Source organism: Cebidichthys violaceus, unplaced genomic scaffold, assembly GCF_023349555.1.
Source record: "Cebidichthys violaceus isolate CVI_PGR_0920_01 unplaced genomic scaffold, fCebVio1.0.p SCAF_184, whole genome shotgun sequence".
In the NCBI taxonomy this organism is placed as follows: Eukaryota; Metazoa; Chordata; class Actinopteri; order Perciformes; family Stichaeidae; genus Cebidichthys; species Cebidichthys violaceus.
Genome location: NW_027176355.1, coordinates 1 through 14,662, shown reverse-complemented (window position 1 = coordinate 14,662; position 14,662 = coordinate 1). Strand labels below are relative to the sequence as shown.

General features: G+C 38.1%; 1 protein-coding gene across 1 annotated transcript; it reads right to left on the bottom strand.

Annotated features, from left to right (window-relative positions):
- Positions 1-2,083: 2,083 nt before the first annotated feature.
- LOC137874309 (histone-lysine N-methyltransferase PRDM16-like) lies at positions 2,084-14,319 on the bottom strand. The gene is made up of 7 exons (XM_068712941.1): positions 14,149-14,319; positions 13,913-13,990; positions 12,826-12,995; positions 11,259-11,430; positions 7,999-8,256; positions 7,318-7,495; positions 2,084-5,499 (listed from the first exon to the last, which is right to left on the bottom strand). The coding sequence occupies exons 1-7, from the start codon at positions 14,316-14,318 to the stop codon at positions 5,365-5,367; spliced, it is 1,161 nt and encodes a 386-aa protein (XP_068569042.1). The 5' UTR covers position 14,319; the 3' UTR covers positions 2,084-5,364.
- Positions 14,320-14,662: the final 343 nt, after the last annotated feature.

Genomic DNA, 14,662 nt, shown 5'->3' with positions numbered 1-14,662 from the left:
AGCGGCAACAACAGTGGCTCCAAACTTGCAAAACATCGGATTTTTTAAAACCAAAACACTTCCAAACAGCAGACACAGTTCCTGTCTTGGGCACAGACTCTATTGGTGCATCTCCGGTCTCTCTTTGTTCCTCCTGCATGCTCTTTTCTGTTCTTTAATGTAACGTTACTGTAGCGAAAGGAGCCTCTCCCAGCTGTTAACAGACTAGCTAACATGCTATATTAAGACTCTTTTTCGACATACTGTACTATGACTTTTTTTAAATAATTTTTTCGACATACTATACTATGACTTTTTTTGACATGCTATATTATAATACCGAAAAAGTCATAGTATAGTATGTTGAAATAGTCATGGTACAGTATATCAAAAAAGTCAGAAAAATGTCATAGTATATAGTATGTTGGGAAAAAAGTCTTGAAAACTATAGCATGTTGAAAAAAGTCATAAATATATCAAAGTATAGTTAATATGACTTTTGAAATAAAAAAATTAAATAAGTCATATTTTAATACATCGAAAAAAAGTCACAGGATAGTATGTTGAAAAAAGAAAAAAATATTCACAGTATAGTATGTCAAAAAAATTATGTAAAAGTATAGTAATGAGGTAAAAATGAAACACCAAAGTATGGTTTACATTTTGTACTACCTTGTCATTTGCAAGTGCCTTCATCATTTCAAGTGTTGATTGTAAAAATAAATGTTTTTTCTGTCATCTGACACCTTCATCAGGTGACTCCCTGTTAGTTAGTGAGTAAAAGTAAACTGATCGACATCAATGTACCAAAAAAATTTAATTAAATATCACTGAATGCAAGTGAAGCTGACGGTGTACTATTTTCTATTCGGTTTTGTCCTATATTGACAACATACTATACTATGACATTTTTATTACTTGTTTTTTTACAAACTATACTGAAACTTTTTTATGACGTTTTTTTGACATATTATACTCTGACTTTTTTTGAAGTGCTATTGTTGGGACATCACCATATGGCTCAAACAAAGAGAGAGGCCGTCTTGTAATTTCGAAAGCCTAAACTGGTTTAAACCAGGCCATCCCCTATCAGGCATCAAAATCTTACTTATATGTGAGATTTTGTTCAAACCGCAACACTGGTGTCTCATTAGACGAGAGCCACTGGAACCCCAGGAAGTCCTTGTGACACTGCCATGATGCCATAGCTATATAAACCGGCCTTTACCTTCACTCTGTGCCATCCAATCTGACTCGATTCGTATGAAAGGAGGTGAAACAAACCTTAGGTGATAGTCTTAACTTCGCTTTTGGATCCAGAAAAAGGAAACAGATAACTTTCCCCATGCTTTGCCACTTTAACCTGCTGAAGGAAGATCACAGAATTCCCAGATTTATCAAGTCGATACTTGCTTGTTTGTTTAGTTTAAGTTAACTGTACCATTTGCCATGTTATTGTGTATTTTACGGACTGCTGAGTCCTGGTCAGTGTGTAAAATGACTGTTGTTCCGGTAAAGTCGGTAAACTGTACTTTAAAGGCCCAGTGCCGCGGCTGTTGCTTTTAGGAAGTATGCTTGTAGTTGTATAATAGATGTTTGTTAATTTATATTATTGGTTTTAATCAGTATTCTTAAGGACATAAACTTTTATATTTTAAGGAGCCGTTCCTGTGATTATATGTTATAGTCTGTACTGCAATTCAAACCCTCACTGTTCACTCTCAATGTGGAATACTACCTTAAATATTGACATTGTGAGTGAACACCAATTTTGAGACTTTAATCCACATTTTGGTTATTGGTACCTGCAGGGTAGTGTCCCGTTATTGTGAATATATGTTATTATTATTATTATTAATAATAGTATTAATATAAAAAAAAATCATACTTGCTAATAAACACGCTCTTGCCAGATCCCAAAACTATACTATGTTGTTTTTTTACGTACTATACTATGACATATTTTTGTGACACACTGTTATACAACCTTTTTTTTACAGCCATACTATGCTATGACTTTCTATAGCACTTTCATGATATACTATTATGTCACACACTATCCTGACAGATGTGACAAGCTCACAAATACGCATTGGAAATGTCATTTAAAAAGCACACAGGTTTTATTGCATATCAATTTCATGTATAAATTCTTCATAGCATTGGAAAGATTACATTTGGTATACATTGCTATTCTACAGAATTAACATCAGAGTCATATCTTTTCAATGAAATTTCTCTAAAGTACATCTTCAATAATCACAAGCATCAAAAAAACTGCAATTTTCAGAATTGTTCAATATTATTCTACAATCCTTTATTGTTTTTCATTATGTCTTCTCCCACACCTCTTTTCTAATGTATTTCAGAGCCACTTGCCCAAACATCTGTAAGGCAGTCAAGAACTTGAAGTCAAACCTACCAAACTAACCACATGTACAATAAGTGCATCTACGGATTTATTTTTTTGTTTCATTTTTTTTCTCATTTTTTGATTTGATACACATTTCACAAATGGACATCATTATGACTGCTAAACACGTCATGCACAATATCTTTTTTTGTTTTTCATAAACATAACAGAGGCGATATACAACTCAGATTCAAACAAAACAAGCACCATCCATTTAAACCCATATTTTTTCAATGATTTTTTTTTCTTCAGACAAATGCACCATTGTTTTTCATTCTTTAAAATACTATACAGTTAAAAAGAAACAATATGTATATTTTTACTTTCTCCTGTAACAGTGGGGGAAAACAGCAACCATGTTCTATTATGCTGAAACATATTTCAGCGACCATCTGCCAGAATACTTTCTGAAGTTGGCAAAATGGAATACTTCAATGCCTTCAATTCTTTTGCTTTACACAGCGCGTACTTATTACAGTAGTCCATGACATGAATTACTACATATAGTCACCTAAACTAAAAACTTAGCAACCCAAGCCTTTACATTTTATAACCACGACTTGAGAAAACAATGTGTTTATCATGAATGAAATCTCATTCAGTAGAATTATAAAAAAAAGACTTTCTGTCTTTAGAAAAAATGAGATGATGCAGCAGTCCTCATCAGCATCACACTACCACCTGCTGTTGTGAATAAAAATTACAGTGCTTCTGTTCCAGAATTTCCTTATCTCTCCACGTCGAGCTCAAGCTGCTTACCTACTGAAAGTGAAACTAGTCTGAAAATGCATCTGTGTTCTACGTTATAGAGACCTAAGCCTGATCAATTTATGGCTTGGACCCATATGGTTTAAGTACTAGTTTGAAGCATCAGGCCTAGTTCTGTGAGTCCCAGTACGCAGGGAGGACCAAGGCAACAATTATCAACAATGCTCATCCCCCTGTTTCTGCAGCTATCTACAGTTATCTACAGTACCCATGAGTCATGCCCTCCAAGGCACTGCTACTTAATAGACCCCATGGAATGAGCTTTTATTATGATCTCAGAAGAATATCAGGAAATATAAAGTTAAACTCATGATCAAGTGTTTCTGTTTTCCCTGTCCAGAATTTAAAATTAAGATATTGTTCTGCATGAAGGACAATCCAGCATAATCATGATATTAATTTTAACGCTATATGTGGTTAAGTTTACGCTTTTTTTGGTTTCATGAGACCTTGATTTCATTCTTCCATGACCAGCTTTTCTGTTGCTACAGCGCAGTGAAGACTAGATGTTCATTCAGACGTGACTGAGTGTTTTAGACTTTTGGACCATGTAATATAGGACAACTAATTTTAAAAAGAATATTCATTGTTTACACTACATATATCAAATGAAAAACCAAGTGGGAAAGGGAGCTTGATGTGGTAGAAACTAGTTGGATTCAATAATTTGACAATGCAATGCCCTTATCTGACATTTCTGAAAGTTGTCCAAGTTTGACCCCCCATAACACTTGAACCAATTCGAACAAGACACATTCAGCATACTGGGTAAAATGGTTGAACTGAAACAAGAAAAAAACTAAACACTGCAGGACGATACGTTGCCAAATAGGATCTAAAGCTAACTACAGCTATATTTCACTATAAATAAAAACAATTCATTTCATGGGTTCTTTCCATTTTGGCACACTAACGCATCAAAAGAGATTCAGAATCTCCCTCACTTTCTGGCGTTCATTCCTTCAGTATCAAGAAAAGAGGGATAAAATGACATGCCTTCATTTTCACTCCTCCAGTCATGACAAAACAACCAAAAATAAATACATACACACACACTTCTGAAATCAAATATATAAGAGCGTAATAATAATAAGAAAAAAAATATGACAGCAAATGCAAGCCCCTTGGAAATGAAATGATTGTCAGAGAACAAAACATTTTCTATGGGTTATTTGGCACATACCACTCTTGCTATGAACATTTAGGTTATTTTGTACATCATATGTCAATATCATAGAATTTTGGTCCTTCTCTAAAATAATTATATTAACAATTTAGCACGGTGGTGCCTACAAAAACAATACTGTGGTATCTAAGAGGAGAGGAAGAAAATAAAATTAACAAATGACGATGAAATAAACAAGCAGAGAAAGACTTTCCTCATTTTTTGAGTATGATTTGAGTTCATTTTCAGCGTGATCAAATTGGGTAACCAATTACAATGGCTAGTGTCCCAGATAGCTCATCAAAATCACCAGTTGCTGTGCACATTTGAACATTGAACATCATTCTCCATGTAATCATTAACAAAAATCAACAGTCTACTGGAACTTGGATTCCCTCAAGTAACATTTAGTGTGGTGCTATTGTTGATTCTGCAGTTATAGCTGAATTAAGATCAGTACATGACTCGCCCGTGATTGGTGGGGGAAACCTGGAGACAATAGTGCACGCGCCCACTATATGTTTCTGGTGAAACACCAACACCTTGTGGACATGCAGTGCTAATGCAGGGCTGATGCTGCAGTGCTTGTAGTAGGCGGTGTACACAGACTTTAGAGACATACTAGTCATTAAGTGTCCTTGAGAGCCTTACGTTGGGTCTCTATGGTGCTGGAGTGAGCCTTCTGGACTTGGGGAGGATCAGAGTAATGCAGAGTTTCAATGCTGTTGAGAAGCATTTATCATGTCCTTCACATCAACAGGAGCTTAGCAGTGCTTTCTTTTTGAGTCTTGTGAGATGTCTCACCAAGGGACAATCTCTCCCTCCTCTCTCTCACTCACATCCACACACACACACACACACACGCACGCACACACACACATCTCCACACAAACATATTCTTTATATCTTGAATGAATGTGACACAGAATTCTTCTCTAGTGTCCACGTTTCTCACTACTCATGTCCACTCTGTCTCTTGTTCTATCCATTTGCGAAACCAATGTTTCTCCTACTCTTTCTACCGCTTCCGCTCTCTCGTCTAGATGTGGTTGAGCGGGTGAAAGCTGCTCGTCTCAGACGGTCCACCTCCCATGCTCAGCCAAGCATCCAGGGAGTTCTGGGAGGGCGCGTGCAAAGGATTGTTCTCCGAGAGAGACAGCATCATTGCATAAGCCTGCGGGAGAAGACAGGTTACTTTTAACAGGAGGAAACTCAATACTTTCAAACACTCATTTTTAGGAACATTTCTCTCTGTCAAATGTCATTTGTATGGCATGCTATACATGTTTAGATATTTTATGAATTGCTTTAGGATATACTATACTATGACTTTTTTTACAACATTCTACACTATCAGATTTTTTGTAAAATTTTTATGACACATTTTATATTATTTTTTGTGACATAAAATATGATGACATTTGTATGGCATACTTTATACCATTTTTATGGCTTTTTTAATAGAATACTATACTATGCTTTTTATGGCATACTATACTTGGATACCTTTATGGCATTCTGTACAATCATTTTTTTCATTATATTTATTTTTCTGACACTTTTTTCTGACATACCAAACTATTACTTTTTATGACTTTCTTTAATGACATACCATACTATGACTTTTTCTATGAGATTCTTATCTCATACTACACTATGACTTTTTTAAAATGCTTATTTTTACGACATACCATACTATGATATTTTTAGCTTTTGTGACATACTACACTATATTCTCAAATACAGTGTTTTCAAGGTTCTCAAAGAGTGCCAATTTAACGAGCCAGCATATGATTGCTGCACAGGAAAAGTGCACACATACAAAATATCGTTTCCATTTCACTTTCGCATTATACTGCCAAGTTGTCCACTGAAATTGCTAACTTTAGGTGACAGCACTGCTTGAAGAAGTAGCCAAGCTTAGTGTATTAAATGCAGACTATTGACAGAGAAAGTATTCAAATGGAGCACAGACGATTAAAATATAATGCATGCATTTCATGTCACGTTCAGGGGTTGCACAAAATGTTCCTGAATGTCACCAGCAAACGATAATCACGGTGATAGCTCAATCATCATTATTCAAAATCAGACTGATTATTAATGATTGATTATAATGCTCATATTGAAACAGACTTTACAAATTGCTTCACAATACAGGATACCACACCATATCATACCATCATTTCTTGACAATATACCCAGTAATTATGTTCTCATTAGACTGTTTTAAGACTGAAGATCACAGTAAAGATTAGGTTACAGGTAATATGTAAGTCAGTTAAGTGAGAGGAAAAGACGAGAGGGAGTTGGACAAGAGGTACTTTTTAGGTACAGCTTCAGCCTGAATTAACAACCTTTTCTTTCCTTAAGCTTCTGAAAATGTGAAAGAATCCATCTCATCCAGAGCTGTGTGATATGGCCAAAATCTTCCATCACAATATAGGTCATTTCCTATGTCGATAACGATATATATCATGATATAGCACGTCTTCTGGTGATTAAATAAATAAATAGTCTATATGAAAAAAACACATGGAAAAAACATTTTTTCTCTAGTCCTGCTGTGTTAACTTCGCAAAACCAGACAAATGAAAAGTATTTTCTTGTTTTATTAAGAACTTGTGAATGTGACAGTTTCAAGTCAAATTATAGAAAAAAAAGAACAAATATTTCCAGCTTTACACTGACTATGTTTATATGGAGTATTCCCTAAGCAGAATTGTTATTGATTCTCAGATTTTCTGAGAAAATTGAGTTAGTATGTGGTTGTTATCATCAATTTAGATGAATAATTAAATATTGTGTATCGTGATATCTCAATATATGATTTCCTCACAGTATGATTCCATTGAAAGACAATACATTATTATATTGAATTATCACCCAGGCCTAATCATCTTCCATTTTCTCTGTAGCCACAGGAAGCATTTTATCCTTCCTCCTGTCTAATCAGAACAACATGCGTTTCCTTCCCTCTTTCGTCACATACCTGGGTTTTAGCCTGCCTGTACAATGTCTCTTTCAATGCCTCCGACTCTAGTGAAGTGTTAAATATGTCTTTAACATCAAAGGGTTGCTCATCATTGGCTGCTTTACGTAACCCCTCCAGACTCTTGGGAAAGCTGGGCAGACCCTCCAGGTCCAAGAGAGAGCCTTCCTCTATACACCTGCACACCGTGGATGAATGGATGGCAGAAATAGGGCAGTATGGATGGGTTGGTTGATAGACGGATGGATGGGTAAATGGTAGATAGACATCAGGAAGGGATAGATGGAGAATTAATGCAATGGAGGGGGGGAAGGAAAATGAAAGGAGGAAGTTAAAGTGAAAGAAAACATGAGGAGAAGAGAAAAGGAGAGGTACGATCAATAAAAGGACTGGTAGAGGGAATACATTGAGAGAAGGAAAAGGACAGAAGAGTAGGAGCTGAAGCTGAAAGTCTTTTTTTTTGTTTTGGGTGTCTGTGAAAGGAATCTATATCAATCCATGTTTTACTTCTTCCGACTGTTTAGAAGTGGCATTAGTTATAATTGAAAAATGATATAACTGTCTGCTTAAAGGTTGTTTAATAGATAAGGGGTACATTTGCCGTGGTTATTAAATGTAGATAGTAGAGTGTCCACTAACACTGACTTATGTGGTTTTCTGTATAATTAACAAAATGAATACCTGCGAGTGTGTTCATAGCCCATCGCTAATGGAGCTGTCTCCGTCTCTTCCTCCTCCTCGTCCTCCTCATACACTCCCGTCGTGATGGGAGACGGGGACTCAGGCGCCTCATCGTGAGACTTCTCCGTCAGGCTGCCTTCCTCCTCCTCCTCATCATCGCCCTCCACTTCCTCTTCCTCCTCCTCTAGCCCCCGGAGCCCTAGCTTAGAGTTGGACAAACTGTGGCTCGGTGGGCGTTCCTCCTCAGCCTGGTCTGATCTGCAGAGGGATCAAAGGTCAAAGTAGAGAGGAAATGTTAGTGATGTTGGCAACTGTTCCTAAAAAGACTACCTTTCTCCTCTCGTATTAGTGACATTTCAGAATAAGGAACAGCCATTTAGACATCATGTGAAGTAATGTTTATACAGTTTGTGGCACTGCATGTTCCTTGTGGAAAATAATCTCAAACATTGTTACAAAAGCAAAAGACTATCTTTCTAAAATTGTGCAAGGCAAAAAACAAACAAAGTTGTTTTTGGCTCTTATAGCTGCAGTTTACCCAGCCAATTAGGGCTTAAGGAGAAAGATGCTAAAAATCAGAATCATGGGTATTGTAGTAGCCAGAGTTTTTCAGAGAAAGATACATAATGGAATTAAAATGCAGCATATCTCTGGCATTGATTTTTTTTTTTGTTTGTTTCCTGACCATCTAAAAGACATGACTTATCACAAGCAGAGAGTGAAACGTAAATAATCGGTTGACAGCATGCGCAGTCCAAGTCCAGTGTCCACACAAACAACATGGGTGCTGACAGTCTGCCCGGAGCGCTTTTCAAACGGCCTACACATGATTAATTGACCAGCTCCTTAGAAACAGAACAGGAGATGGCCCGCTGCAGACCGGCTCCTCTACACCCTGTAATGGTGGAACATACTTTGTGTGACTGAGGGAAGACGATGGCTGATCTGCAAACAGGCTATCAGCACACCACCATTACGGCCTGCCATCTGTACATTTTCCAGCCAGTTACCCCAACTCCCCCCCCTCCACCCCCTGACCACAATGTCATGGCTCATGATATCATTTCCTCTGGGACGGCAAATCTACCCCTTCCATTTTTGCCACACAGTGGACATTTATCAAATCAGACAGGGTTACCTCTGGGAAGGGGTGCACAGGGACAGGATTGGGTCACACACAATGGATGGGTAACTGCGGGTAAGGGGACTTTTGGTGGGGGGGGGGGGGGGGGGGGGGGGGGGGGGGGGGTTTCTCCTCTTTCAATCTAGATTAAATATCACTATAATCAAATTGCAGAGCTGGTTGGTGGGGGAAAAGTCCATGCCTATGTACGTAGCTCTGACAGGGGGGCCCTGGGATTTGTCATTTAGTCTAAACACGTCAGTTGGGTGTTTGTGTTAGCCGGCTGGGGGTATGGATATAGCGGGTGGATGGGGGAAGCGCTCCATCATCAGTGGATCTCCTAGATAAATTCCTAAACCTGAGTTCACATCAGAGTCCAAAACTGCCAGCTATTGTAGCCCAGTCCCAGACAAGGAACAGCTCCAACTGTAGTTGTATCCAAACTATAGAACTGAAGCCACGGCCTGGGTCCTTGTTCCAGCCCTAATTATAACCTGGATTACGGTCCCGATGAGACAGATACCTCTTAGTCCTTCAAGACTACAGTGCTGGGGATATAATATAATATTCTATGTCATCCAAACTCCCTAGCTTGTGTCTTTGAAACTTCCCACCCTTAGAGCAGCAGTGCTGCCTCAGCATCTCCAACATCCTCAACTTGGAAACTGGTCAAAGTTTTCATGTGAAAACAAGAGCTACCAGGGACTTTTTATTTTGACTGGCTATGATGCTGAAAAAGGGAGAAAATAGGTTGCACGGGCGGTTAAAAGTGATTACAGATAGTCATCCATGAACGTGTGTTTGCGTTCGCCGTTTGACTTAAGTCACTCAGAGGGAGAATAAACAGCAGGCTGTCTGGTGGGTGGACAGAAAGAATAATACATAATTACAGACATTAAAATGTCAGGCCAGCTTGTTGTGGATGAGACTTAGTATTGATCCCAGATGGCAGAGGGGCTAAATTGCCACTGGGTCTGCTGGCCATAATGCATGTTGACAAGTAGGAGGGGGGAATGATGGAGAAAGAGACAGACAAAAAGTGAGACTACCAGAAAGGAATTCACTTAGAGAATGAGAGCGAGATGAAGAGTGTAAAGAGTCAAGGGAAGAGGTAAACTTACACTGGAACAGAAAAACATTTCATCCTCCTTTTTTCCCCCAAATACCCTCTTCTTGCCTGAAGCTTCCACCAACTGAGCTACTAACACTGAAAGCATTTCATGACTTAAAACAGGGTGCCTGTTTGGTTTAAAAACAGACCAACCATTTTCATAATTTCACAAGTTGTGGTTTTAGAGTGCAGAAAGAAAACACACACATGATGATCAATCCCGCCAGAATTAATGGTAAGCAGAGTAATTTACCAACTATAGCTGCATACAGCAGGTATGAATTGCAAATCTTCACAAAGACAGCTCAAGCTTTAGACATGGCTAAAATGTTTTAAACTAGGAAAAAAAACGTGATGGTTTTGATGGCTATATGAAATGTGCTGTCACTAAATTCCTTACGACAAACAATTCTAAGCAGGTCATGCATACTAAATCAATGTTTGTGCTCTGTTGAAATACACCTTTGTTCCACCATGCAGTGCACAAAAGGCCATTAGAAGCAGCTCACACCTGCAAAAGTTAAAACAAATTGCGGATGGTGTCAAAGCAGCTGCAGTAAGAGCTTTGCTTTTTATTTTTGTTGAATCTAAATACCAGTGGTTCTTAAAAGTTGCACTTAGATAAACTGTTAATGCAGCTGCAACTACTGATAGTATGCAGTGTGAAATCTGTTGTCGGTGACTACTGCCATACATATTCAAGCCACTGGAGGGCACTGTGCACCAAGTAATAGCATGTATGTATTGTGTACAGGGAGAAAGAAAGGGCTAAAAAAACTATGAGCACAACAACTGTTGCTTTTAGTTTAACAAAATGTGTGTTTGTTGCTGCTTTTTCATACCTGTCAGGATTACATGCCCCAATAAGGGGAGGGATATCAAAAATGTCAGAATGAGGACATTTCACCTTTTTGCTTTAGAGTTTGGATTACAATAAGGTTTTAGTAAGAATTGGCTTGGGGAGTAGAAGGTTAGCCTCATGGATCAATGTAATCACTGACGGAGTGAAAAGGGTTTTCTTGTTACCTCTTATCCGTGGAGCTGGAGGCTTGGTTCATCTCACTGTTGGAAATGAAGTTGCGGATTTCTGAGAAGTATGAGTCCTCCTTCTCATCTAAAAGTGCATGATTGTCTGGCTCGGAGTTTGGGGAGGAGATGGTGGTTCCTAGGTTGGAAAGCATCCCGGACTGTTGGCTCACTGTTGGGGAAAGCGTGCAGTCATACACATCCACACGCATAACCACACATGGACATGCACAGCAGTCACAGTCACACACACACACACACACACACATACAGACACACAGACACACACACACACACACACATACACGCACACGGACACGCACACACACACACACACACACACACACACACACAAGCATGATTAGTTTGATGATCATCAGACATACATAATAGATAAGTTTAAGGAAAATTATAAATATTATGGTTGTTATTACTATTATACACATTATTCACATTTTAATATAACAAAAGGATGATATTGTGCTATTTTTTTGTGAAACTGGGTTGAATATATTTTAACTAAAAGTTTTTATATAATTTGTGTTCTTACAAACTCTTGCATGATTTTACATAACCTTAGTATAAAGATGGATACCACTGTTACGGCATCACAGGAAATGCAGAATTTTTTTTTGGTGACACTTGAAATTAGATTAGTCTTTATCAAAAAGAAATTGTGTAGAGATGACCGGAAAAAAGGGAGAGAGAGATGCAACAAAGGTCCCCAGCCAGATTTGAACTGGGACGTTGCAGTTGATGATTGGCATCTTAACCCTCAAACAAAAGGGGGGCAGCCCATAATCTTGTCTGTGTTTTCATCCTGGAACACTAAAATTATAAGAAAAAGAAGAAAAATATTTCCCCTTCATTTATCTTATTTTTGTTCTTTTTCTTACAGATTTCATAACATTGCTTTTGGATGAATCACAGTGGTATTTTAGGGTAAAGGATGGTGTAATTTTCAAAATATGAGAATAGCAGTGTTTGTGTTTAAGTTATGTATGTTTTCTTAGTCTGTATCTTTGCAATTTATGTTGCATACTTTTAGCAGATGCTATTTGCTTACTTCAATTTGACTAAGAATGAACAATCAAGGATACATTGTAAACAAAACATATGGGCGCTCAACAATGAATTGCCTCTTATTGACATACTCAAGTCAAACAATTGCATCCCTTGGTATTTGAGCAAGTTAGTTTGTGTGTTGGTGATGTCACAACCGTTTACAGCTCCACTGGTTTATAATACGTTGCATAAGGTAGAAACCAAGTGTATTGCTGTGTTTCATTAGGGTGTCATTTCAAATTTAGCACAATTGTGAAGCATGGATCACTTGAATGTAAGTGCTCAAATACACAATCATTCAATTAAAAAGTTTCTGTTCCATCCATATTCAGTAGCAATACTTCCACACTGGGCATAAAAAGGCTGTTTTTGGCAACGCAGTAGGAAAAGCAAGTGTGAATTAACATAACACAAATACCAACTCCCTGTTAATAACTACATTTCAGTTCTCACAGCCTCACTTTTCTCATAGAACAGTGAGCCAAAGATGTTGCAAACTGACCAGGAATGTTCTCATGCTCGTGCTTCTTGAGATGACGGTCGAGGTTGGTTTGTTGACCGAAGCAGCGGTTGCACAGGTGACACTTGAAGGGTTTTTCCTTGTTATGGATGTTGCGAACGTGGCGTTGAAGATTGGATGAGATGCTAAATGAGCGGTCACAGTATTTACATCTGCCAAAGGAGAACATAGTGAGCAGGGACTTCAATCAGAGATGGAGGCAGTGTTCATGATGATTTTATAACCCACCTGCTGAGGTGGGCAAGACATTTCTTAAGGCTCACCTTATTTGTAAAAAAAATAAAAAAAATAAAAAAAAGAACTGTTTTGAGAAGCAGCAAATAGGTTTTAGATATTTAGTGGTGGAGCACAACTCAGAAAATCTTTCAGGAATTGGAATAAAAAGAATACTATGAAGACAATGGGAATTGGTTGCTGATTGGGATTATTATATTATATAGTTTTGTGGAGTCAATGAAAAAAAACTATAATCATTCAAACTACAAAGTGGCTGTGTTGCCAATGTTATTCTCTCAGTTTTCTTTTTGATTGTTTTTGGCTTTTATCCACCAAAGATGCACCGATCTGGTTCCTCAACTCAGGGCATCTGGTAATAGCAATTTCCAATTTCATCCCAGAGCTCTCTCTTTGCAAAAATAAAATATTTACACCACAGTGCCTGGAACTCATTGGGATCATTGCTGTCTAAGTAAAGTTAATCCAGAAATTGATTAAGCCAAGCAAAAAAACTGAACAAAAGCAGTACCAAGCAAAGGGATGTCAAGTGTGAAGAATAGCAGTGAGACAAGCAGACAAAGGGAAATAAATGAATAAAAACATCTGTGATGACTAGACTGAACTAGAATAAAATACCCGCAGTCTGTGGACGCTTTTAAAAAACACCTAAAAACCTTCCTCTTTAAGAAGGCCTTTTTTCTGTTTTAGCCATGTGATTCTTTTTACTGTGTCTTTTTCTGTGTTTTTATTCTGCCCTGTTTTAGCCTGCAGCACTTTGAGATTTAAAAAAAAATATATAAAGTGCGATACAAATAAAATGTATTATTATTATTATTATTATTATTATTATTACCTGTAGGGTTGTTCCCCTGTATGTGTCCGCAAGTGTCTGGTGAGGTTTGCCGAGCGAGGGAAGATTTTCCCACAGTACCTGGAGGGAAGAATGTAAAGGAAGGCAGGGAAAAGGGTGGTTAAGTAATCAGTATATTTTACCGACACTGCAAACACTTTATGTAACAGAGTGCAGTGTCATGTATGTAAACATGTGCTCAACACTGGAAATAACACGCTGCACCACAGGGCACTTACCTGCAGGAGTAACGCTCCTTGCCCTTGCGGAGGATGGCATCTGAGAGGGAAGGTGGTGGTGAGCGGAAGTTGAACAGTGGATGAGCGTGTTGCAGTGAATTGGGTGGCACGTCCAGTTTTAGAGCGCCAAAGCTCTCAAGCTTCTCTGTCATGTTCTCCATGGCTGACATCTGAGGAGATTGTAGAAAACAAAAAGGGAACAGGTAAGAGCAAATATTTTGATGAGAATCAAGATATATATTTTTTTGTGGATGACATTCATTCAATCAAATCAGTATTTGTGTATTGAAGGTTTAATTAGAAACCTTGTAGTGAAAAGCTCAATTTAGCAATTCTGCCATTTTATATATATAGAAAGAGAGAGAGCGAGAGAGAGCGGGAGAGAGAGAGAGAGAGAGAGAGAGAGCAAAGGAAGCCCTGAAAACAAAGACACAATGTCAGAAAAAAAAAACAGGGAGTGATGGAGTGAAGAGAAAGAAGGCGGAAGCTGTGAGGAAGCAGTATATCAGAGTTT